The sequence below is a fragment of the Pteropus vampyrus genome, unplaced genomic scaffold (genome assembly GCF_000151845.1).
Source record: "Pteropus vampyrus isolate Shadow unplaced genomic scaffold, Pvam_2.0 Scaffold72, whole genome shotgun sequence".
NCBI classification, from domain to species: Eukaryota; Metazoa; Chordata; class Mammalia; order Chiroptera; family Pteropodidae; genus Pteropus; species Pteropus vampyrus.
This window is the reverse complement of record NW_011888853.1, coordinates 494,738-521,153: the sequence shown is the minus strand read 5'-3', so window position 1 is coordinate 521,153 and position 26,416 is coordinate 494,738. Positions and strand designations below refer to the sequence as shown.

Below are 26,416 nucleotides of genomic sequence, written 5' to 3'. Positions count from 1 at the left end.
CGTGCCAAGTGGGATGCTAGGGCCCTGCTCACCCTCTTCTCCCACGAAGCTGCACAGGAGCCCTAAGAAGCATCATCATCACCCCTGTTTTACAGAATAAGAAACTGAGGCACAAGAGGCAAGTATCTTATTCAAAGCTCAGGTCCAAACTCTAGAGCCTGTGCCTTTTTCTTGCATTAAAAAGAAAATCTGTCCTATGAGTTAATTGTAAAATAATAAGTATGACTTGATTTTTTTCTGATTACGAATGGATATGAGAGGGGATTCTGTTCTTGCTTCTTTGGTCTTCATTATCTCAGGGACGAAAAAAGTAGTCTTTGTCCCTTGCATACCTCCAGTGAGAATAGGCTTTTTTTTTTTTTTTTTGTATTCCTTTTAAGTGTGAAAAATTTCAAACGTTTACAAATTGAGAGAGAGGCCAGTAATGAACACCCATACGCACATCCGCGCCTTCGACAGTTACTAACTCACAGACAACCGGTCTATTCTCCCAAGAAATATTTCGAAGCAACTCCCAGTTTTGTATCATTTTATCCATAAATTTCTCTGTGAAGAAATATTATAAAGTCTCTAAACCATTATCATTATTGTACGTAAAAATATCAACGGTCCATTTAATATCATTGGATAGTCCGTTGGTGTTTAAACTTCCCCAATTATCTCTTTTACTAGTTGGTCTGTTTGCTTCAGGCTTCATATAAGGTGCACACAGTTGCAGTTGGTCGGGGGTTTCTTGGGTCTCAGTTCATCTATAGATTCTCTCTCTCTTTCTTTCTTTTTCTAGTAATTTACTGAGTAAAGACTCTTAGTCATTCGTACTATAGAATTTTCCACAAGGTCTGGATTTGGCTGATTGCATCCCTGTGGGGTCATTTAACACATGCTTCTGAAAACTGTATTTGCAGTAAATTGGAACTTAGAACTAGAGGTTTGATCAGATTCAGGTTTGATGATTTTTTTTTCAAAATATTACTCCCCAGATGGTGTTGTGTATTTTCATCAGAATGCATAAAGCGTGGCTGTCTCTTATTGTGAGGCAGTGACCACTGGCCATGCTTGTATGATCTATTATTGCAATAGGGGTTGCAAAACTGGGACGGTCAAATGTTATAATTTTGCCTTGATTTATTAGCTGAATTACTTCCCACCCAAAAAGAATTCTCTCCTTAACAACTTTTTGGTTACCCAAAGGTACAGTTCATCGAGGAAAAGTGTGATAAATGCTCAGTTCTTTTCCATTACTTGCCAATTTTCAGAATAATGAAATGGTTCCTTAGCATCATAAGGATGATGACAGATGAGTTTAGACCGGGGTGGAAGAGGCATCTTTTTTGTTTTGTTTTATGTCGTTTGGGGTAGTATTACCTACTTAAGGGTTTTTTTTTTAACACTTCCGGTGTGTTTCAGTCCACTGCCATTCTTATTCTGATTGATGCCCAATTAACCCATCATTGGCCTCTTCCGGTTGACTCGTGAATCCCTTTGACATGGTGCCAGGAGAGTCTTCCTTAGCTTCCGTCCTATCCAGTACGACAAGACATTCCAAACTATCTACACTTCCTGCATCGTGCCTGGGGTCAGCCTGGGATCAGCCTTATCTTCAAGGAGTGTTTTTCTCCTCGCGTAGGAAGTGATAGGTAGATACCACAGTCTGGGCACCAGGGGTGCTCGTTAATCTAGCACTGGTCGCTGTTTCTAGGCCCTGTTAATGGACAGCTAAGAAACACATTTTTTTTTTTTTTTTTTTTTAAGATCAAACACATACCGATACTTCCGATTCAGTTTCAGGACTGCAAGCTTTTTAAGAATCTCATTGGTCTTTTGTCTGTATTTCTTTTCTCCAGACTGAAAATCCAGCTCCCACGACACCAACATAATTACTCACCTACTCTATCCCACAAACACCCACGACAGCTTCAGAAGAGCAACATCAGCCCTTTGATTCCTGGAAACAGTTTCAGATGACTGGCAGGTCTTTTTGTTCTCACAGTCTCTCCCAGCTGGGAGGCACTCGACATCACTGGGCTCTTTTAAAACAGTTTCTCACTATGTAATTTTGCTGTAACTCGATACCTGGGTTAGGTTCCTTTGTTTCATTTTGGTTTCGGGATATTTTTAAGGATCGATCTTTTAATTTAATTTTATTCCGTAATTATGTAGCATATTTACATGGCTCCAAAGTTAAAGCTACTAAGCAAAGTAAATTCAGAGAAAGTCAGCCTGACTTCTGGGGCTCTCCCTCGCTTTCTTTGTTTTGGTTTTTCCCGACATTTCTTCCACAAAAGCACCATATACCAAGGTCTGTCCCCCTTTCTTGGATGAAGGACAGTGTACTCTACACACCTTCTCCATCTCGCTTTTTTATTTACGTCGTATCCTGGAGATCACGCCACAGCAGTGTACAGAGATGGTCCTTGCTCCTTTTTGCACCTCTGTATCGTGCTGCATTATGTGACCTTCCTATGGTTTAGTCCACCCGTTCCCCCAGTGGGGACATTTTTTTGTTTTTTTTCCAGTCTTTTACTGTAGCAAACATTCCTGCAGCAAATAGCTCGGTGCATTTATCTTTTCATATTTGCACATGTAACTTTAGAAGAGAGTCTTAGAAATAAGATTGTTGGGTCAAAGGGTAAATGCATATATAATTTTGCTACTATGGCCAGGTTCTCCCCATGATATTTTTTTTCTCACTTTGACTTTTTTAACAAGAAATCAATTTATGTGATTCAAACCAACACTTGTAAAGAGATGAGTCTATAGCAGCAATTCTCCAACCCCCCACCCCCCACCCAGTCCCACGTCTGCCGGGTTCTATACCATCCAACCAGGTAATTTCTTACATGTCCTTCCAGAATATTTGATGTGAATTTATGCGAACGCAGAGAGATAGACAGAGAGATAGAGAGGGCAAGGGAGCATTTCCCTTACTTTTCTTTAATGCCAGTAGCTATCAGGCCATATATACCATCCTATACTCTCAACCCCATCACGTACTGCTTACACCAGATAGTTATTACTGTCCCCTGAAATAGCCTGAAGCTCAGAGAAGTTGAGTGACATCCCCAGGGTCACAGAGTAAGTGACAGAGCTGGGCTCTCTCATTCTTTCTCTCCACTTTGCCTGCACATTGTGCCCTCCACACACACACACACACACACACACACACACACACACACACACACACACACACTTGCAGCATTACCCTTCATAGGGTTGCCTCTGTGGGCCTCTGTTCTCTAAGGGGGAGTCTAGGTCTGATGCCCCTCCCCCAGTGCACACTCACACACCCCCGTCTGCTTAGAATCCAAGACCAAAAGACCTAACAGAGATCGACACTGACCCCAAGTAATGAGCAGGCACGGAGATGGTCAAGAGAACCCCTCAGGCTCAGCTAGCCGCTGTGTGTGCCGCAGCAGGCAGTGGTCTTCATTGAATTTTGGGGTCCACAAATCTGAAGCCAGTGCTGGAGCCTCGTGCAAGTTACCCAGCCATCCTGGACCTCAGGTTCTTCTTTGTAGCAGCACGGGACAATGGCCCCGACTGGTCCTCAGTGTGGTGATCAGTGCCAGGCACACACTGAGACCTCATCAGACGGAAGCCCGTTGTGTGCTTGCCGAAGCCCTGAGATCCTGTCCTACAGCTGCCCAGAGCCCAGCCCCCTTCGGGCCACGGAAGGTGCAGAAAGCAATTCTGGTGTCTGCCTGGCCCTGAGGGGGAGGCCCCTTAACCCTAAGCCGCCTTCTCTCCAGATGCAGCTAGAGAGGGACAAGTGGCTTCAATCCCAGAGTAAATAGTCTGATGCACCCACAGCCCTGCCGCCACCTTGGGCTTCGGGCCTGGAACTGTAGGATAATGAGGTCACTGCGACTCCCCAAACCACACCCCGGTACCCTGCGCGCTTTTTCTGGACCTTTTTTAAAGAAAATTCCCCATGATATTGTTCTTAGGCACCAGTAAAGACATCCGTTGTCCTATATTTTTTTTAAATGGTAGTAAGTGTAATTGGCCTAAACCCAGTAAAATAATATTTACCGAGATTTCGCGTTTGCCGGGAAACACACCACACTGTTAATTCTAATGGTGTAATTAATTCAAATTTACATTAATTAAATTAAATTAAAACATTAAACTTGCTTCTTAATCTACTCCAAAGAAGTTCGGCAATTTAATTGCTACGAAACGAGATAACCAAAATAAGGATATTTAACATACTTATTAAATGCCACTTAGTATTTCTGATTAGTATTTTTAGGGTCTAATTAGTGTCTAATTAACTTGCTATAGGCTATCTTCTCACAATACCAATTAAATTTCAAAACATCCTTTATAAACCCGTGGTTATGGAAGGAGAAAATTAAGCATTGTTACAGGCGTGAGTTAATCAGGAGACATCAGCGTGGTATTGTTTTATATTTATAAATACCCGTGCTCATTAAAACTCATTGAGTGTTGCTTTTCACCATTAATTGCTATTTAATCAATTTCAAATAAACGAGGAAATCTCTGAGCCCAGCTGTCATCGTTGGAGACAGATGAAGGACCCAGAAAACAGGAGTGTGAGGCCAGGGTTTGAGGGCCGAGGAGGCAGGGGAGGCGGGGAGCTTAAGCAGTGATGCGCCGTGCGTGGAGCGAAGAGATTGGACGAACAGCAACGCTGAATTTCCAGACAGGTTTTCTTGCCCACACTCCACTTCTAGGTGATGCTTAAGATTGGAATCCCAACCTGGAACGAGTTTAAAAGACTAAGAGTCATCCACAAATCAAACTTCCAGCTCTGTAGGAGAACTCCAAGGGAGAAACTGCCCGAGCCCAGGCGGAGAAAGGTGTAGGAGGCCAGGCGAATCAGAGACTCTGGCTTCCTACTAGCTGTGCGATGTCACATGAGTCACGTAGCCTCTCTGAGCCTCAGTTCCCTCAACCTGTACGGTCACTCAGCCCACACTCGAAAGGACGCCACGCTCTATTAAATGCTCTGTTGCCGTCCATCACCTTGAAACTGATTTTGCACCAGATCTGCAAATTATGTAGCTGATCTTGGCAAAATACTTCCCTTGCGGGGTCACTGTGGGGATTAAGTGAGAGACGACTCGTGGAGAGCACCCAGCACGGTGCCCTGCAGCTGCTCAGTGAACGGGGTGGCACGCCAAAGTGAACTCCCAGGAGGACAGAGGGTCCAGTGGCCTGTGGGGATCTGCACGGCCATCCCTTCCCTGGGAGGAGGGCCCATGGGGACCTGGGCTCCTGGACACTTTCTGTCCACTGGCCCAGTCCGTGGGAGAGCACTGGGCCTCTCCTGGAACGTTCTCGTTGCCCTGCCTGATAGCTCGGTGCATTTATCTTTTCATATTTGCACATGTAACTTTAGAAGAGAGTCTTAGAAATAAGATTGTTGGGTCAAAGGGTAAATGCATATATAATTTTGCTACTATGGCCAGGTTCTCCCCATGATATTTTTTTTCTCACTTTGATTTTTTTAACAAGAAATCAATTTATGTGATTCAAACCAACACTTGTAAAGAGATGAGTCTATAGCCGCAATTCTCCAACCCCCCACCCCCCACCCAGTCCCACGTCTGCCGGGTTCTATACCATCCAACCAGGTAATTTCTTACATGTCCTTCCAGAATATTTGATGTGAATTTATGCGAACGCAGAGAGATAGACAGAGAGATAGAGAGGGCAAGAGAGCATTTCCCTTACTTTTCTTTAATGCCAGTAGCTATCAGGCCATATATACCATCCTATACTCTCAACCCCATCACGTACTGCTTACACCAGATAGTTATTACTGTCCCCTGAAATAGCCTGAAGCTCAGAGAAGTTGAGTGACATCCCCAGGGTCACAGAGTAAGTGACAGAGCTGGGCTCTCTCATTCTTTCTCTCCACTTTGCCTGCACATTGTGCCCTCCACACACACACACACACACACACACACACACACACACACACACACACACACACTTGCAGCATTACCCTTCATAGGGTTGCCTCTGTGGGCCTCTGTTCTCTAAGGGGGAGTCTAGGTCTGATGCCCCTCCCCCAGTGCACACTCACACACCCCCGTCTGCTTAGAATCCAAGACCAAAAGACCTAACAGAGATCGACACTGACCCCAAGTAATGAGCAGGCACGGAGATGGTCAAGAGAACCCCTCAGGCTCAGCTAGCCGCTGTGTGTGCCGCAGCAGGCAGTGGTCTTCATTGAATTTTGGGGTCCACAAATCTGAAGCCAGTGCTGGAGCCTCGTGCAAGTTACCCAGCCATCCTGGACCTCAGGTTCTTCTTTGTAGCAGCACGGGACAATGGCCCCGACTGGTCCTCAGTGTGGTGATCAGTGCCAGGCACACACTGAGACCTCATCAGACGGAAGCCCGTTGTGTGCTTGCCGAAGCCCTGAGATCCTGTCCTACAGCTGCCCAGAGCCCAGCCCCCTTCGGGCCACGGAAGGTGCAGAAAGCAATTCTGGTGTCTGCCTGGCCCTGAGGGGGAGGCCCCTTAACCCTAAGCCGCCTTCTCTCCAGATGCAGCTAGAGAGGGACAAGTGGCTTCAATCCCAGAGTAAATAGTCTGATGCACCCACAGCCCTGCCGCCACCTTGGGCTTCGGGCCTGGAACTGTAGGATAATGAGGTCACTGCGACTCCCCAAACCACACCCCGGTACCCTGCGCGCTTTTTCTGGACCTTTTTTAAAGAAAATTCCCCATGATATTGTTCTTAGGCACCAGTAAAGACATCCGTTGTCCTATATTTTTTTTAAATGGTAGTAAGTGTAATTGGCCTAAACCCAGTAAAATAATATTTACCGAGATTTCGCGTTTGCCGGGAAACACACCACACTGTTAATTCTAATGGTGTAATTAATTCAAATTTACATTAATTAAATTAAATTAAAACATTAAACTTGCTTCTTAATCTACTCCAAAGAAGTTCGGCAATTTAATTGCTACGAAACGAGATAACCAAAATAAGGATATTTAACATACTTATTAAATGCCACTTAGTATTTCTGATTAGTATTTTTAGGGTCTAATTAGTGTCTAATTAACTTGCTATAGGCTATCTTCTCACAATACCAATTAAATTTCAAAACATCCTTTATAAACCCGTGGTTATGGAAGGAGAAAATTAAGCATTGTTACAGGCGTGAGTTAATCAGGAGACATCAGCGTGGTATTGTTTTATATTTATAAATACCCGTGCTCATTAAAACTCATTGAGTGTTGCTTTTCACCATTAATTGCTATTTAATCAATTTCAAATAAACGAGGAAATCTCTGAGCCCAGCTGTCATCGTTGGAGACAGATGAAGGACCCAGAAAACAGGAGTGTGAGGCCAGGGTTTGAGGGCCGAGGAGGCAGGGGAGGCGGGGAGCTTAAGCAGTGATGCGCCGTGCGTGGAGCGAAGAGATTGGACGAACAGCAACGCTGAATTTCCAGACAGGTTTTCTTGCCCACACTCCACTTCTAGGTGATGCTTAAGATTGGAATCCCAACCTGGAACGAGTTTAAAAGACTAAGAGTCATCCACAAATCAAACTTCCAGCTCTGTAGGAGAACTCCAAGGGAGAAACTGCCCGAGCCCAGGCGGAGAAAGGTGTAGGAGGCCAGGCGAATCAGAGACTCTGGCTTCCTACTAGCTGTGCGATGTCACATGAGTCACGTAGCCTCTCTGAGCCTCAGTTCCCTCAACCTGTACGGTCACTCAGCCCACACTCGAAAGGACGCCACGCTCTATTAAATGCTCTGTTGCCGTCCATCACCTTGAAACTCATTTTGCACCAGATCTGCAAATTATGTAGCTGATCTTGGCAAAATACTTCCCTTGCGGGGTCGCTGTGGGGATTGAGTGAGAGATGACTCGTGGAGAGCACCCAGCACGGTGCCCTGCAGCTGCTCAGTGAACGAGGTGGCACGCCAAAGTGAACTCCCAGGAGGACAGATGGTCCAGTGGCCTGTGGGGATCTGCACGGCCATCCTTTCCCTGGGAGGAGGGCCCATGGGGACCTGGGCTCCTGGACACTTTCTGTCCACTGGCCCAGTCCGTGGGAGAGCACTGGGCCTCTCCTGGAACGTTCTCGTTGCCCTGCCTGAATTGCTGGCCTCTCTCCAGCTGATCGCCTGGGAGCCGGAGCAGGAAGAGGAGGTTACCATGGTGACCGCTCGGCCCAATTTTCAAGACAGCATCCACGTGGGCTTTGTGTCTGGCCTAAAGAAGTTCACCGAGTACTTCACCTCTGTGCTCTGCTTCACCACTCCCGGAGACGGGCCTCGCAGCACCCCCCAGCTGGTGCGCACCCATGAAGATGGTAGGCACCACCCAGCCCCTGCAATCTGCCCCCCATACCTACCCACCCAAAAGCCAGGCTTGGGCGCTCCGGGCACAGGGCGGTCCTGGTCTCTTGTCACCCATCCTGGGGCGCCCCAGGCATAGTGTGGGCTGTCTTGCAGACAGTGGTCTCTTTCTAGCTCTAACTGATGTTGGGTGGGGTGGGGGGCCCTTTTGGGGTACAGTGCCTGGGCCTGTGGGACACCTGAGCTTCAGTGAAATCCTGGACACCTCGCTGAAGGTCAGCTGGCAAGAGCCGGGGGAAAAGAATGGCATCCTCACAGGTAGGCTCCTCAGAGTCACCGAACCAGGGTCAGGAAAAGGTCATCTAGTCCATCCCCCTGCCTTCAACCTCATGTCCACCCAAAACCTCCCAGCAGCCACTCTTATAAAGTACCCAGAGGAGGCTCTCAGCCCGTCCACTCCGTAACACATCCCAGTTCTTCAGCCACAGGCGTCGGGTGGCAGCCACGGTGACTTGCTCTTTCCTGCAATGCCCACCTGACAATCGGGGGCATCGCGCCAAGGGTGCACCTGGGGCCCCAGGCACAATGCGTCCACCCCCCTCGGCCCCAAAGCTCCCGATGTGTATTAACTGCTGGACTTGTGGAGAATGAGTGAGAAACAGGGCAGAGGGCGCAGCCACCTTACGGCCACAGCCACACTCAAGCCACACGTGGGATCTCCCCAGGGTACCGGATCTCCTGGGAGGAGTATAACCGAACCAACACCCGCGTGACACACTACCTGCCCAACGCCACCCTGGAGTACCGTGTCACGGGCCTCACCGCGCTCACCACCTACACCATCGAGGTGGCCGCCATGACCGCCAAGGGCCAGGGCCAGGTGTCTGCCTCGACCATCTCCTCCGGGGTGCCTCCAGGTAGGTGCCCCCTCGGCGGGCTGGGAGGTCCTGGCTTCTTGTTCTGATTGGCATCCAACTCAGGAGGTGCCTGCTCTTTCAGGAATGTTGGCTTTCTTCCCACAGAGCGCCCCGCTCCCTCAGGCTCCTTGGGCGCTCCCCAGAGCAGGCTACATCTCACGAGTCCAGGTCCAGGATGGAGGCTCTGTGGGCTCCCGCTTCTTCTTCCATGGCTCTTAGAAAACCATGGGCCCCCTGGTCTCATTCACCCCACTGCCCTCTTCCTTCTAGGCCAGACTCCACACCAGGCAGTGGCACCTGCGACTCGGGGAAAGAATCCTCACTGTCGCCCAGAAAGTCCAAATAGGATTCCAGCCAGTGGACCAGCTGGTTGGGGAGGGGGCAGAGCAGGCTGGGACCCATCTCAGACCTGGCACGAAGAGCAAGCTGAGATCTGCTCTCAACTCTAATGTTTGCCAAACTCCATGACCTTGAGCAAGTCACATCCCCTCTGTGCCTCAGTTTCCCCATCTGTACCTATGGGGGAGAGGGATTAGATAATCTCGTGGTCCTATCTGGATCAGTGAGGCCAGGCCTGTGGGACCTGGCCAGAATCCTCGACCTGTCCACTGAGATGGCTGAGGTACTCAAGCTTTGGCTGACCCCAAGTGAAAAATACTGTACCACAGACAAAGAGTCATGTGCTGCTGACCAAGTTCAGAGCCAAGTGCTTTATGTACATCAACTCATTTAATTCCTGGGGTAGGTGGTATTACTATTGTGTCCCTTTACCACGGAGGACGTTGAGGCACAGAAAGATTAGGCAACTTGCCCAGAGACACACAGCTTGGACGCAATGGCGTTAGATCCCAATTCAGACAGTTCGACCCCGGAATCTGTTCTCTTTCTGTTCATCCTGAACCCCAAGGTTCTTAGTCGAAAAACAGATGCTGCCTCCTGCCCCCATCCTTCCTTCTTGTCTCCCTGAACTGTTTTTGGGTTTGGGGGGAGTGTAATGGGTTTGTGTGGACCGAGAGAGGGGTTGTTCTTTTGGTTTCTTTCTGAGCCCAGCTTGTTTTATGCGCCCTCCAGCCCCCTCGTGAGCATCCCACACACATCCAGACCCCAGGAGAGGAAGCCCTGGCATGTCCAGCCCCTGTTCTCTGGCCCTGGGAGCCTCCCTTTGGCCCCGGGAGGACCTCTCAGCCCCTACGCCTGTCTCAGGCCCCGGCTGTGAATGCGGTGAGCCAGGGGTGCAGGCCGAGGCCTGAGTCTGCCGGGTGAGGCCACGCCATGCTGCCCCCCTGAGGTTTCCGGGAAAAGTGCAGCACAGCACACTGCACCCAGAGAGTTCAGTCCCATGTGGAAGGACGTCCTTCTCAGGCCACCTCTCTTCCTGTCCTGTCTTCCTTCTCCAGAACTCCCAGGGGCCCCCACGAACCTGGGCATCTCCAACATCGGCCCCCGCTCCGTGACCTTGCAGTTCAGGCCGGGCTACGATGGGAAAACCTCCATCTCCCGCTGGCTGGTGGAGGCCCAGGTAAGGCCTGTCAAAGGCAGCCCTGGAGCCTGGCAGCCTGCTTCCGGCCGTGGGCGTGCCCAGGCTCCTGGGTGCAAAATCGTGCGTGTATTTACATCTTGGTGAATTTTCACATGCAGCTACCCGATGGCCAAACACACCAAAAAAGGCTGTGTTTTCAATACAGTGTCCACCTCTATCCTACCTGTACACCTGTACACACACACACACACACACACACGCGCACACGCACACCAACACCCCGTCCTACCTGTCTCCACCTCTATCCTACCTGTACACCTGTACACACACACATAAACACACGCGTGCGCACACGCACACCAACACCCTCGGGTCAGGGTGGTGACATGGCTGGCCTAGGAAAATAACCAGCTGCCTCCTGCAGCCCTTTATTTTTCTTCTATTATTATTATTATTATTATTAATTTCCGTTTCCCCACCCCTCTCCCTTTGCCAACCATTAGCTTGTTCTGTATATTTATGGGTCTTTTTCTGTTTTGTTTTGTTTTATTCATTCGTTTTTTCGATACCACAGTAAGTGAAGCATTTGATACTTGTCTTTCTCTGAGTTATTGCCCTTAGCGTAATAGCCTCCAGGTCCATCCATGTTGTCACAAATAGCAAGATTTCATTCTTTTTCATGGCCGAGTAATATTCCATTGTGTATATGTACCACATCTTCTTTATCCACTTATCTATTGATGGACACCTAGGTTGATTACATACGTTGGCTATTACTAGTGAGGCTGCAATGAACATAGGTGCATATATCTTTTCTAATTAGTGTTTTGGATTTCTTCCGATAAATACCCAGAAGTGGAATTGCTGGGTGTGGTGGCTCTAGTTTTAACTTTTTGAGGAACCTCCCTACCGTTTTCCATAGTGGCTGCTCCAATGTATAATCCCACCAACAGGGCACGAGGGCTCCCTTGTCTCCACATCCTCGCCAGCTCCTGTCATTGGTTGATTTCTCAGTGATAGGCCTGCAACCCTTTAAACCCAGTCTCGGCTGCATCAGAGGAGCCTTCAGAAGTTCCACTGCCTGGTCCGGCCCCCACGATTTATGGCTCTGATTTAGCTGGGGTAAATTCTAGAAGCATAGTAGGGTGTGCAGGAGAATGAGCTGGGGAGCCCGTTAAACAGACAGATTCCTGGGCGCCAGCCCCAGCTGATCCACTAGGTCTGGGATGGGGCACAGGAGTAGGTTTAGAACACAGATTCCAAGGCAGGCGGGCTCAGGGTCACACATGCCGTCATGTTTAAGGGCCTGGAAAGGTGGTGGCCCCATCTGGTGCCTGCTGGGTGAGTCCCGAGGTCTGAATCAAGGCCTTCCCTGGGCAGGGCTTCTAGCTCTTAGAAGCTGGGGCTCAGAGCCCCCCGTTTCAGGCTGCAGGTGGAACAGGTCTAAGCATGGCTCCTTTCTCCAGGTGGGCGTGGTCGGGGAGGGTGAGGAGTGGCTACTGATTCACCAGCTCGCCAACGAGCCGGATGCGCGCTCCATGGAGGTGCCTGACCTCAACCCCTTCACCTACTACAGGTAACGGAGCAGGAGGGAGATGGGCTGCCTAAGGAGGGAGGGGGGCAGGGAGACTTCAGCCCTGGGGCCGTGCCCTCACCACCCTGCGTACCCCTCCCCCCACCAGCTTCCGCATGCGTCAGGTGAACATTGTGGGCACCAGTCCAGCCAGCCAGCCTTCTAGAAAGATCCAGACCCTCCAGGCGCCCCCTGACATGGCCCCGGCCAATGTGACCCTACGCACGGCCAGTGAGACCAGCCTGTGGCTCCGCTGGATGGTAAGGCCCCAAGAAGGCAGTGGGGGAGGGACGTCTCCTGGGTCCCCTCACCTGCAAAGGTGTCGTCGCCCCCACGGGCCCCATCAGAGGGACGTGCACCGGAATTCCTAGGGCTCCCTCCTCTCCTTCATAAACCTTGCACCTGGAAAGGTGCCTGATAATCCACCTTAGCCAAGTGAACAAATGCCCCATGTGGAGAGAAGGGGCTAGAAAACACTGTTTCTTGAGCATTGTCCTGTGCCAAGCATTTTGCATTTTTTTTCTTCCATTTAATCCTCCCAGTAATCCCGCAAAGGACACGTTATTATCCCACTTTATAGCTAAAAAAAGAAAAAAATGAAGTCTCAGAGAGGTTAGGAAGTCACCATCAGCCAGCAACTCCCAGGGGTGGGCCTGCGATTCAGAAGTAAGTTGTTCTACCACACTGAGTAGGAGAGTGAGGAGTTGCTTCTGAGGTTGACGGGAGCTGAGGGAGGGGCTGCTAGGCTCTCAGACGACCCAACGACTCCAGGAGACCAGGCATGCGGAAATAACACTAAATAACATGCTGAGGGCGTCCTCTCTACCGGCTGCTGCTCTGGGTGCTTTATTCAAAGTCAGACCTCGAACCCTCTCCACAAGCCTGTGGCAGCGGAGTGATCCTGTCCCCTCCTTACAGATGAGGAAACTGGGGCTGGGGGGGTGGGGAGCAACTGGCCCCAGCGCCCCCACGCCCGCCCACACCCCCTAGTATACCAAGCTCGGATGCCCAGCCGGGGAGTCTGGCCCCCACAGTTCACAGCCCTGACCACCGGGCCCACTGCCGTCCCATCGTCTGGGGAGCGAGAAGGGCCACGTTTCCCCTGGGATAGGATTTCCTGGCATGGCTCCCACGAAGCAGCAGTCCAAGAGATGCTCAGAGCAGATGGGGACCCTTAGACAAATAAATGTGGGAGTGACACCCTGTGTGGCCTGGCCCCTTGGAGAACCGGGAACGCCAGCTTTGGGGACAGGCTGTGTCCCCAGGCCCGACAGGAGACACAGCTCTTTCTCGTTTCCACGTGGGACCTCTCACTAGTTGGGCGGGGCTTACGGAAAGCCACAGACTGTGAGGATAGTGGCACTGTCAGTCCCGGACAAATGTTAATTGTTCATTGTGACCCCCTCCCTGGGACGGTGGCACCAGGCAGACTCCGGCTCTCACAGCCTTTGGTTGCGGCTGGCCTTTCTGCCCCTTCCCTCCCAGGCTCTGCCCCTCTGCCTGCTAACCTCCTGCATCTCACTTTAAAGTTCCCAAACACTAAAAAGCTAAAGACTGACACTGGGGTGTGGGGCTGGAGGGGAGCAGGAAGGCGTTCCCTGCACGGTGCAGGGCCCTGGGCTCCTCCAGTCCCGCTTAGCGGTCCCCGGCCCGTCACCTTCCCTTGGCAGGTAAGGGAAGGTGCACTCGAGGCCCATCAGTCGCTGTGTAATGGTCTCTGGTCCACCTTGCTAAGTGTCTGTAGGAGCGGGATGGTGGGCGGAGGATGTGTGGAGTGAGGTGAAGAGGCTGAGGAATGAGAGGAAATGGGTTAGATTGTGGGGAGCCCGCGGGGAAGCAGAATGAGGGCTGAGGGCTCCCCAGCTCCAGCTCTGCCATCGTGCAAGGAGAACCGGGCCCTCAGCTCACAGCTGCTTTAGATCACAGGCTCCCCCCAACGCGCATACACCTCCCCAGCTCATTAACATTGCCCAAGTTTATCCAAACGACCTTGAGCCGGAGAGCACAGCCCCAGCAGCCTAGTCCTAAGGCGCAGGAAGGGGATGCGTCTTTCCTCTCCACTGAGACTGTTGGAGGAGGCTGAAAATGCAGCCGGGGAGAATGCAGCAGGTCGGCTGGACGGACGGACTTCCCGACAGTGACCAGTGCCCCGTCCATGCGCTAGATGGCGTCCCCCGTGCCGGCTTCTCCAAGGCAGGCAGGAGCTGAGGCCGGGCGCGTTGCAGACAATTAAGTAAATACATGTTGGCAGCCAGAGTGACAGAGTTAAGTGGTAGAGACAGCCCGGGCCACAGGTGCCATGCCCGTCAGTGTGCTGCAGAGACAGCCTTTATGTGTCACCGCCCTGGGTCCAGTCCCTTGGCAGAGCAGTAAGTGTGTCACGTGCACAATAAAGAATGGATGCCGCCTCTCCTCGGAGCCGGGCGTGGAGAGACAGGGAGACAGGCCAGGAAACGTTCACAATCTAAGCCACACCCGGGTTAGAGCGCTGGGTTGGAGGGTGGGCTGGGTAATCCTGCAGGCTCCCTGGAAGAGGAGGCCCGAGCCATGTGGTTCTGGCCTCGCGGCCGTTCTGCCCACGCGGCCGTTCTGCCCACCCCGCCCTCCTGCAGCCTCTTCCGGAGATGGAATACAACGGGAACCCCGAGTCAGTGGGCTACAAGATTAAGTACAGCAGGGCGGACGGCCGCAGCAAGACGCTGAGCCACGTGGTCCGGGACCGGCTGGAGCGGGAGCACACCATTGAGGACCTGGAGGAGTGGACGGAGTACCGCGTCCAGGTCCAGGCCTTCAACGCCATCGGGAGCGGGCCCTGGAGCCAGATGGTGGTGGGCCGGACGCGGGAGTCAGGTACTGCTCGCTGGAGCCAGCCGCCCGGTGACTCCCCCCCACCTGCATGTGCTACCTGTGGCTGGGACGCCCCCGCCCCTCTGTCTCTCTGCCCTCAGGGCTGTCCAGGGGCACAAAAGCTGGAGCTGTCGTTCAGCACGGCCTGGACTCAGTGTCCTGTCTGTGCCCAGCAGAGCGCCCTGGCCTGTCCCCCTGTCTCCCAGCTCCTAACCCTACTCACCAGCATTCCCACTGCCCAGCATTCCCGCCATCCCCACCCCCAAGCCCTCAGCTTCAACCCTGACACCGGTGGGGCCTAGAAGAGCCTTAGGTGTGGGGGTTGGGCTAGCTCTCAGAATATTCCAGAAACACAACCAGCAGCTCACAGGGGCCTGCAAGGGGTCACCCACAGAATGCGAGACCCTGCCCTACAAGCAACCCACACCTGTCTACATGCGTTTTGCCACTCTGGCTTTTTCCTGGTGCCTTTTAAATGGCAGGTCCTTCCCTGCCATGACCCGTGTCCCACCCCTGACTGCTGCGCGGGCAGGACGTGTGGGCTCATCCTAACGTTAGCCTGAGCAGAGGATGAGGAGGGGGCGCATTGGAAAAGAAGCAGCATCCATGATCAACCAGGGCCACAAGGAATGGTGGCCGGGAGATTCTCTGCTCGGGGACTGTCTGTGTCCTGCTTCCCTCCCCGGGTCCCGCTCCACTCCCGTCCCCCGTAGGGTCCCCCTTGGGTCCTGAGCTCCTTCTCTCCACTTCCTTTCTCCTGCAGTCCCGTCCTCTGGCCCCACCAACGTGTCCGCGCTGGCCACCACCTCCAGCAGCATGCTGGTGCGCTGGAATGCCGTCCCCGAGGCCGACCGCAACGGGCTGGTGCTGGGCTACAAGGTGAGCCGGGTCGCAGGCCCCGCGCCTGCTTCCCCGCCCAAGGTGCCCCGTCCTCGTGGCCCCAGGGCCCAGGCCTCTGCCTTCTCAAGCAAACACAGGGAATCTGTCTGGCTTCACCTCCGGTCACCACAGCAACCAGGGCGTCCTCGCTTAGGGGCAGGGAGGCTTCCAGTGAGGGCCCAGCGTCCACGGGGCTGCTCCGTGTCCCCCAGGAGGCTACGCAGGGTGCCCCAAGCCTCACTCTCAACTTGACAGGCCCAACTTTGGTTTCCGGTATCTTCTAGAATTCCTCCCCAAAGCCGAGCCTAGCCACATAGTGCAGCCCTGGCCTGGGGGAGATGGGAGTGAGGTCCCCGCTCTGCCACTACTGGCTGTGTGACCTTGAGCAAGCCACGCCCCCTGTCTGGGCCTCTCTAGGGAATGCTCTCTAGGGAACTTTTATCTCCAGGGCTGAGTGTGTCTTTCTGTGCCTCGCCTTCCGGGAACACTAGCTTATCTGTTCCCCGTGCCTCCTTGGGACCAGGCCACTCCAAGGAGCCCAAATCCGCCTGGCCCATCCTGGCCCCCTGGCTCCCTGGGAGGAGACTTAGGAGAAGGGCTGGCAAGGCAGACCCGGGCCTCGGCCCTCACCTGTGCTGGGCTCTGGCAGGTGATGTACAAGGAGAAGGACTCGGACGCCCAGCCCCGGGTCTGGCTGGTGGAGGGGAACTCGTCACGCAGCGCCCAGCTCACGGGCTTGGGCAAGTACGTGCTCTACGAGGTGCAGGTGCTGGCCTTCACACGCGTCGGCGACGGCAGCCCCAGCCACCCGCCCGTCCTGGAGCGGACTCTGGACGACGGTGAGTTCGAACCCCCGTGGGCCTGGGGGAGATGGGGAGACGGGGAGCCGCCTGCCTCCTGCCCCTCTGGGGTCACGCTCTGCCCAAAGAGAACTGTGGCCTGAGGCGTCTCCTATAGGCAGCCAATCACGAGGCCCACCTACCCCCCGGCAAGGGGGTGACGATGAGGGACTGTGTGCCCCCAAGAAAGAGATGACAACAAAGGGACGTTCAACATCTGATTCTTGCTCTCTCTCTGAGACAAAGGTCCAGAATAGGGACTTTGTGCCTGTGTCGATTTCCTGCTCACCTGCAGCAGGTTCACTATGAGTCAAGGTCTGTGTAAGGAAAAGGCTTGACTTTTCCTGGGCATGAGCCTCCTGATCCTGTTTGCAAAAAAAGTGATGCCAGTGGGCCTCTAGGCATTCGTCCCTGCAGCAGGCTGACTGACAGGTCCCCTGTCCTCCTCCCTGCTCCCCACACATACTCACAGTCTGTCCCCCACAGACATTTGAGGGGTCCAGACAAGAATGCAAAAAGAAGCCCAAATACCATGTGTCTATATATTCTAAAGTTATAAATCAAGCTAATGAGCTGTTAAATTAAATAGATTCTGTTCTTCCGCTTTGACAAATGTATCCTCATGTGACCTGGAAACCCAAGTTCAAGTTTAGAAACCTGAGACTTCTTGGCATTCTGTGTGGGAATGGGGCAGCACAGAAAGAGTTGCACGCACCCCAGCCCCTGCGTACCCCGCTCCGCCCTCCACCCTGTTCTCCTCCCGTCCTTTCCTCCAGCCCGTGTCATTCCGGCTCCATCCACGTGCCCCGAACAGCGACTCCTTGGCCATCCCTCGGTCCGGGGCTGTGGCCCTGGGAGGCAGGCCCATGCAGACCCTAGACGCATGCGTGGGGCTGTCTGGGCAGGGAATTCCAGATTTCGGGATGCCAGAGGGAGCCCGAGAAAGTAGAGGAGTGTGGGCTCAGGGTGGGCACGTGCCCTTCCCCCCTCACACCTCACCCCTTCACAGGGACTCAGAGTGGTGCCTTCTGAAGCCCAGACCCAGGACGAGGCCCCCGGCCCAGTTCTGAGGGCACGAACATATGTGTGCACACGTACACAGACACTGAGCTACAGGAAGCTGGAGCCTTGTCCCCTCCAGTTCCTGCCAAGTCATTCCTCTTCTAAGCGTAGAAACCTCACCGGTAGCATCGTCAAGTGAGGACACGGTGCCAGGACACGGTGCCGGGCACAGAGCAGCGCTCCACGGTCTGAGCTGAGTGCTCCCTGCCCCCACCATACTACTCCGCTGGAGCCGGACTGGGCTCAGGGCAACAGCATCTGCACTGTCACCCGCTTCTGCTTTGTTCTTTCCAGTCCCGGGACCACCCGTGGGCATCCTGTTCCCGGAGGTGAGGACCACATCGGTGCGGCTGATCTGGCAGCCCCCCGCCGCCCCCAATGGCATCATTCTTGGTGAGCCTTTACCCTTTCCTGGGCCCGGCCACGGGAAGAAGGAGGCGGTGTGAGGAGGGGGAGGAGGCAAATTCGATGTTGGCAGGAGGGACATTAGGCCCAGGCAGTGTCCCCAGCTCCTCGAGAGTGGTCGAGTCTAGTTTCTTCCAGACATTTCAGTCTATATGATTACCAGCTGGAGGGCAAGGTCAATGCTGAGCTCCCTTTAGGAACCATTGCTTAGCTTTCTGCTCCCAAGGGCTGCTCCAGATCCCCAGCAGAGCGGCCGTCTGGTAAAGTTCGGCCGCTGTTCCTAAGTGTGGCCAGATGAGGGCGCAGTGGCTGGCTCAGCAAGCCATGCTCGCAGCTGGGAAATGGGAGCTAAGGCCCTGGGGATGGAAGGAGCAGAGCAGAAAAGCATTGTCTCTTACTCAGGATTCCTCCCCTACCACACATGCACACATGCACACACACACGCACGCACACGTGCACACGCACGCACGCACACATGCACACACACGCACGCACACATGCACGCACACGCACGCACACTCATGCACACATGCACACACGCACACGCACGCACACATGCACACACACGCATGCACATACGCACGCACACACGCACGCACACATGCACACACACGCACGCACACATGCACGCACACACACACGCACACATGCACGCACACACAGCCTCACAGGAGAGGCCTCACGGGGCTGAAGTTAGTGGCTGTGGGCACTGGAGCAAGTCAGTCCCCTGCACAGCCCGAGCCCCCTCGCCTGTAAAGCGGTGGGTTGGACTCCCCGTGCCCAGCCCAGGCTCTCGCTCCCGGCATCCTGCAGCGCCCAGCATCCTGCAGCGCCCAGCATCCTGTAGCGCCCAGCATCCTGCAGCGCCCAGCCCCCACGAACAATGATCACTGCGTCTCAAAGGCAGACTACAGACAGGCAGGGCAAGGGCTTTGGCCTCAGAAAGACCGGACCAGAATTCCAGCTCCGACACTTCCTAGCAGGGCGTCTGGCCTCTCAGAGCCTCGGGTCCCTCACCTGGAGCTGTTAAAGGGGTCTCAGACACTGTGTACAGAGTGCCTGTCCACACCCCATGTCACACTCCCCAAGTGGCACCTGAAGATGCAAGAGTGACCAAGAGGGCTTCCAGCAGACGGCCCACAGCCAAGGTGTTCCCCGTGCAGACGCCGTGCTGGCCGAGGAAGGACTGAGCCTTTCTTGCGGACTTTCTCGGGGCTCTGGGGCGGCTGGCCCGGCTCCCCGGCGTGACCCGGCTCCTTCCTTTTCCCCAGCTTACCAGATCACACACCGGCTCAACGCCACCACAGCCAACACTGCCACAGTGGAAGTGCTCGCGCCCAGCGCCCGCCAGTACACGGCCACCGGCCTCAAGCCCGAGTCCGTCTACCTCTTCCGCATCACGGCCCAGACCCGCAAGGGCTGGGGAGAGGCCGCCGAGGCCTTGGTGGTGACCACCGAGAAGAGAGGTGACCATCCGCTAGGGCCGGGGAGGCCTGAAGGGCAGCCGAGGGGCCCCCCACCCCGCCCAGTGCTCAGACCCTCTCCTAGCAGATGGCTCGGGTCAGCGGGTTGGGAGCCACCATGCCTGGGTCTGGAGTGGAAAGTGGGCTCGCATCCCTGACAGTCAAGGTCAGCGAGGGCTCTAAGAAACCTCCGGAGCTGAGCTGGGCGTTCCCCTCCAAGGATCTTGTGTGCCCGAGCTCCCGATTACCCAAAGGGCAGGGTGGTGAGACCAGCTTGCAAGGCCATGTCCAGCTGGGTGGAGGATGGGCCGCAGCCTGGAGTCCTGCTGCCCTGAGCTGGGTTCCCCAGAAGCAGGTCTGAGACCTGGGGTTCCCCAGAAGCAGGTCCGAGACCCAGATTCCTGTGAAAGTGATTTATTAGACAATGTGCCCAGGAAAAACCGGAAGGGCAGTGCTTCTCGACTGGGGACTACTTTGCCCCCCGGGGGACATTGGGCAATGTCGTGAGACACTTTGGTTGTCGCTGCTACGAGAGAGGTAGAGAGGTACTACTGGCATCCAGTGGATAGAAGCCAGGGTCTGCCATGCACCTCGCAGGGCACGGGGCAGCCCCTGCAGCAAAGACTCCTCCGCCCCACGGGCCAGAGTGCCGAGGCTGGGGACCCCCGGGGTGGGGCATGGGGTAGTGAAGAGGAAGCCAAGCCAGGGCGGCGTCTGAAGCAGCGTCCCACAGACGTGGGCTCAGTCCCACGCAACGGGGAGCAGTGTAGGCCCCATCTCGGCACTGTGGCAGGCAGCGGAGGGGCTGGGCGTCTGTCCCTCCTCACTGTGTCTCTGGCATCAGTTCCCAGGCACCTGGGCCTCTAGCATCCTGAGGACGGGCCCGAGACCAGGAGTCACGGGTGCTGGCAGATGGGCCCTGCGTATGTGGCAATGGGAGTGGGCAGGAGCATCAGGCCTGAGCCCAGAGCGCACCCTCCGCCCCACTGGCTCACCCGCCTCCCCCCTCTCTGCTACCCCCAGACCGCCCGCAGCCCCCCAGCAAGCCCGTGGTGCGGCAGGAGGACGTGAAGGCCCGCAGCGTGCTGCTGTCCTGGGAGCCGGGGAGCGACGGGCTGTCCCCCGTACGCTACTACTCCATCCAGACCCGCGAGCTGCCCGGCGGCCGGTGGACGCTGCACTCAGCCTCCGTGAGCCACAATGCCTCCGCCTTCGTGGTGGACAGGTGAGCCGGCCGGCATCCCCACCCAGCCCCTCCAACACAGACAGCGCCAGCGTGGCCCCTGGGGAGGGCTCCGAGGACCCCCAGAGCCTGCCCGCCCCAGGTCTCCGCTGCAGCCCGCAGCCCCCAGGAGCTCCCTGCACGCGTGCTCAGCTCCGTCCCCACCGCCCGCCCCTCTCTCTCTGGAGCCCTGTTGCAGCTGCCTCTAATTATCTGTTTCTGGAGCCCAGAAGCCCCCTTAGTGAATCCCTCGCCATCCAGCCCTCATCAGCGATTCCTCCCAGGCAGGCGGCATCTTCCCGTTCATCTTTAATAGGACGGTGGAGCTTCGCTCCGAAATTCTGGCTTCAATTTAATTCCTAGTGGGAGTGGGTCGTATTTTTTACATTCCAGTTGACGTGACCAGGAGTTTTGAGCATGACTTCCCTCCTCACCCCCAATAAATCAAAAAGGAAGCCATTCGCCTGAAGAGGAAATGAGGCCCACAGAGATGAACTGTGGTTAACTCTTGAGAACATCAACCCTTCCTAAATGTACTAGATTCAAGAAATGGCCGGCAGTTCTTGGAGGTGGACTTTGGTGAGAGGGGGAGCTAGCCGTGGTGCCCTCGTAGCTAGCTGCATGTCCCTCCGAGGTAGGAAATACGCCGACCTTTCCTCCTGGGGACCCACGGCTTATCATGGAGTTAAGGTGTGGCCACACCCCAAGCTGGGGTGATCTAGTGGCCACTGGAGCAGATCTTTCTGAGCCTCGAGGTTCCCGTCGGTGTGATGGATCGGCACCCCTGCCCCTTCCCCCAGCAGAGGTGATGGAGATGCCTCCGTTCATTGACCCCTTTCCCCATACAGGCTCAAGCCCTTCACGTCCTACAAGTTCCGAGTGAAGGCGACCAATGACATCGGGGACAGTGAGTTCAGTGAAGAGTCAGAGCCACTGACCACCCTGCAAGCTGGTCAGTGCCCCCCACTGGGGTGTCTTTCTCTTGGCCCACTGGGCACTTCCTAAGCACTGGGCCATTTCTTCTGGGGGAGGGTCCCCAAAGATGGGAGGGGCAGCCGGGCACTTTGGCTCCCCGGGCAGAGACTCGAGGCCCTTTGGGTCACAGGGGCCTTTGCCATGGGCTCGGCACTCACACCCAGACTGGCACCCTAGTGTGTTTCTTCTCTGATGTCCCCCAAGCTGGTGGGTGTGGGGGGTGACTTAAGCCGGAGCTGGCCACAGTCCAGTATCCAAAGAATCTGGTCCCTGTGGCCCCGTGGGGGCCGACGCCCCAGCCCTCAGAGCTCACCCGTCTGCCTCTCTCCCCAGCCCCAGACGAAGCGCCCACCATCGTCTCCGTGACCCCCCACACCACCACCTCCGTGCTGATCCGGTGGCAGGTATGGCCCGGCAGGCCCGGTGGGGCCCAGGTCCCCGAGGACTCAGACACGCTCTGTGCCGTGACCAGAAAACCAACAGCCCCCACCAGGGCTGGAACATGCTGCACACATGCATAGATATGCACGTGCACACAAACAGACACACGTGCACACGTGCGTGCACGCCCCCATTCCACTCCCCGTTGGTCAGGTCGGCGCCTACCATCCCTTTCTGCAGCTGGAGGGCCAGACTCGGGGCGGTGATGTGAACGACCCCAGGTCGCACAGCTGGGAGGCGGCAGGGCAGGTCTGTGGAATGCTCCCACAGAAAAGCACTCAGGGCCCCAGAGGCTCCGGGAAACCCAGCCCTGCTGTCAGTGACCGGATTCCTGGCGAAGACCAGGCACAGGCGTGCGTGACTGACCCGCGCCCGGGTGCAGAGGGCCCCTCCTCCACCCCTCGCCCGCTGCCCGCTCTTCGGTGGGCACTGCCATCCTGCATGGCCTAAGAAGGACCGGAACGCCTCTTGGAGACCAGCCCACCTGTGCGTGCCTGTGGGACCCTCCCATGCCCTCTGCAGGCCAGCCTTGGAACATGACAGGTCACCACAGAGGCCCCAAAGTGGGAACTCCCGTCTCTACTTCTCAGGACCAGAGAGGGTCAGGCACCAACCTTTGCCCACCTGCAGCCCCCCTGAGGGGAAAGCCCCAAAGAGGAAACAGGGAGGGACTGACTCCCAAGCCCTCCCCCAGCCCAAGGCCTCACGGAGGAGGACAGCCCTCAAACGACGATGACCTAGCTCACCTGGGAGCCTGGAGAGGCTGGAACAGATCGGGGCCATGGTGGTGAGGGGGCCGCGGGGTGCCAGCAAGCAGCCGGGGATGCAATTAAGGAGCAAATAAAAGGCTGAATCGTTTAAGCAGGATTTTTAAAAGAGGTGTCCTAAAAAGTCGCGTGCACCTTCTCCAGCTTAGCCGTGCACGGGAGCAGAAAGCCTAAGAGCAGGTAGAGGAGACTCTGGGCTCACCGGGACGTGCTGGCCAGGTCACGGGCAGAGGGATCGGCAGGCTGACGGGGCCAGCGAGCATGTCAGGGCGTTCCCAGGAAAGGACCAGCTCTGTAAGAAGAGCCAGGGTCTGGCTGGGGCCCCAAGGATGCTGTGTGGCCTTGGGCAAGTTCCTTAACATCTCTGAGCCTCGCTTTCCTGCTCCGTTAAATGCAGAGATGCAGTAACCTCGTTGGGACACTTTGTGAATTAAAAACTGCTCAATGTCATTTTGGTCCCTTTTCCTGGCTGAGGCTGGGTCTCTGCTCGGTGGCCGCAGGAGGCGGGGTGGGGAGGGAGGGAGAAGCAGAGGGGAGACGTGGTCCTGGTCCCCGTCTCCATCCCCCACTGCCTTCCCCGCAGCCCCCAGCAGAGGACAGAATCAACGGCATCCTCCTGGGCTTTCGCGTCCGGTACCGGGAGCTGCTGTACGACGGGCTGAGGGGTTTCACGCTCCGTGGCATCAACAACCCAGGGGCCAAGTGGGCAGAGCTGACCTGTGAGTGACACTCCGCGGGAGTCAGGGCAGGGTGGGGTGGGCACGCTCGCCTCCCTGCCTGAAGCTCTCTAACCCGAAACCCTGCCACCCCCCTGCCCCCGTGTGTGCCTCTCACCCCTGTCCCCTTCAGTCACTGAGCAAGTATTTACCGAGCACCTACATGCCCAGGCACAGCGAACAAGACAGGCAGGGTCCCTGTCCCCTCAGGGCTCACGGGCTGGGGGAGGAGCAAGGCGCTCGGATGTCACCCCTGAGGCAGATGGCCAAGCGTGTGAGCTGACCGCTGTGGAGGCCAGATTGCAGGACAGCCTGAAGCCGGTGTCGGAAGAGGCTTCCTCGGGGGGTGGCGATGGTGCTGACACGGATGGGTGCTCCCATGTCACCGGGTCCAAAAGGAATGGGTGGACCCGGCATGCACAGAGGGCCTGAGGCAGGAAGGGGGACCGAAAGCCAGCCCTGGTCACATCCCAAGGGCAGCAGTCTGGCCCCCTCTGATCCTTGGGGGAGGTCACTGTTCGGCCCTGGGGTCCCCAGAATCCAGCCTGCCTCTAGAGCAGGTGGAAATTCCAGGGAGAGTCACGAGCGAGGGAATGACCTGTTGTACTTTTGGGTGAGGGGGTGGCTTTGGAGGCATGCTGGTGGCATAATGGCTGGCGAATGGGTCCAGAGGCGTGGAGGCCGCTCGGGGGCTAGCATGAGGTTGGAGCCAAGGTGGCAGACTTGGGATGGAACTGAGGGCCATCGTGGGAGAGGATGTGCTGTGGGCTTCACGACTGACTCCTGTTGGGGACGAGGCGGAGGGGACAGGCAGGAGGGGGAGGAGGCCAGAGGATGTGGGCGCCGGGCGGGTGGTGGGACCCCTCACCAAAACAGATCAGTGGGACGGAGGGGGCTGGTTGAGAGCCTTTCCGTGTAGATTCTTCCTCCCATAATTCCCCTGAACCTTTTGTGCCTTATCTTCTAGCGGGAATTAGCAGACAACAAAATGATGGAATGCGTAGCAAAACGTAGGAATATTAATAGAAACACTCGGAAGTAGCGGACCCAGCGGCTGGCGCCGTTGTATTTATTTATTTGGCGGGCACGGGCCTGTGGTTGCGATCACACTGCCTGTGGATGACACAGCCGTATTTCCTGGCAGTAAAACAGTTTCTGGTTCATGGCAGGAAATGCATACGCCACCAGTTCACAGTGCTTCTGCGGGAGTTTCGCTTGAGGCGAGGGAGTTGGGACTGGAGGGTCCCCCAGAGTTGTCCCCAGGGGTGCTGGGCTCCACGGGGCTCACGGTACCCCGTGACCTCAGACTGGCACACACTGGAGCGGGGACAGCACTGTCCTAGGAGATGCTTCCTCCTCCCAATCCTCGCCCTGGTCCCCGACCCAGAGTCGGGAACCTGGATGCCCCCTCCGTCTGTCCGTGCCTTGCCGGGCGCCCTCCTTCCTGCCCGCCCGCATCGGGGTCTTCGTGGGCGGAGGGGGGAGGTGTGTGTACTAACTCCTCTGTCTGCTGTCTCCCTCGGGTGCCCCTGCCCCCACCCGGTAGCCTTGTTCTCTCTGCGGAACCTGAGTCGGCCCGGCCTCACGCAGTACGAGCTGGACAGTAAGTCTCGCCCGGTGGCTCCGTCTGGCCACGCCCTCCACAGGGACGGGGAGTGAGGCCTCTGAGGACACCTGTGCACCCACCTCAGTCTTCTTGAAGAATGGGACCTTCTCCCTTAGCACATGTGACTTTCCCAAAACACACAAAAATGTGAGGGGGTCACCTAGGTTGCTGTCCTCCAGGCCACGGTCTGTGGGGTACGGAATGGAAAGGGAACCGGCTTTGGTCTTGTGCTTTGGGTCTGGGGGACAGTGGCAAGGGGTCCGTGGCGGAGCCGTTGGTCTGGCTGGCTGATGGGCAGGCGTCCACATCACTGCCGCCCATCTCAGCCCATCAAAGGCCCTTGGCACCGCTGTCTCCCAGGCCCAGGCCCATCCCTGGAGGGAGCAGAACCCCCATCTTCCCTTCAAGGACTAGGAAATATTCCTGCTCGGTGCCTGGCCCCGGCCCTAGCTCTGTTTCTAAAGCCCCAGCGGTGGTTCTAAACTGTCCCTAAGCTGTCCCTCTCCGTCCTTCCTCAGCCAGTGGCCTGCATGGGCTGCACAGCCCAGTCAGTCAGGCCGAGTCCCCAGTGCCACTGCAGGTGAAAGGCAGAACGTCCACCAGGGAGGGGAGTGCAGACGGGGCGGGAGCTTTCAGCCGAGCCCCCGCAGAGACAGAGTCCAGTCCCCACCCAGCCTGTCCCAGCCCATTTCCTACACCTGCTCCCATCTCCCAGTTCCTGTCCAGGCACCTTCGCTCAAGTGCCCCAAACTCAGCACAGAGGCAGGGTTTCTGAGCCCAGAATTCACACCCAATAAGCCCAGTCCGTTAGGGCTGAACCCCCTGTGTAAGGAGCTAGAAACTTTTAGGCAGCTGCCATGTGGGGAAGGAGTGACCTGTGACCCAGTGTGCCCAGCATAAATATTGATAATGCCCCTTTCAGTCCCTAAAG

General features: G+C 55.7%; 1 protein-coding gene across 1 annotated transcript in view; it reads left to right on the top strand.

Moving 5' to 3' along the window:
* SDK2 (sidekick cell adhesion molecule 2) overlaps positions 1-26,416 on the top strand; it is a 98,749-nt gene that overhangs the window by 41,250 nt on the left and 31,083 nt on the right. Inside the window, 16 exon segments of the mRNA XM_011362052.1 lie at positions 8,112-8,307; positions 8,513-8,611; positions 9,019-9,210; positions 10,608-10,729; positions 12,157-12,266; positions 12,373-12,523; positions 14,876-15,113; positions 15,874-15,989; positions 16,639-16,828; positions 18,185-18,283; positions 19,567-19,761; positions 20,782-20,983; positions 21,829-21,932; positions 22,289-22,359; positions 23,747-23,882; positions 25,426-25,482. Of these exon segments, the coding sequence (XP_011360354.1) occupies positions 8,112-8,307; positions 8,513-8,611; positions 9,019-9,210; positions 10,608-10,729; positions 12,157-12,266; positions 12,373-12,523; positions 14,876-15,113; positions 15,874-15,989; positions 16,639-16,828; positions 18,185-18,283; positions 19,567-19,761; positions 20,782-20,983; positions 21,829-21,932; positions 22,289-22,359; positions 23,747-23,882; positions 25,426-25,482 (2,278 nt within the window).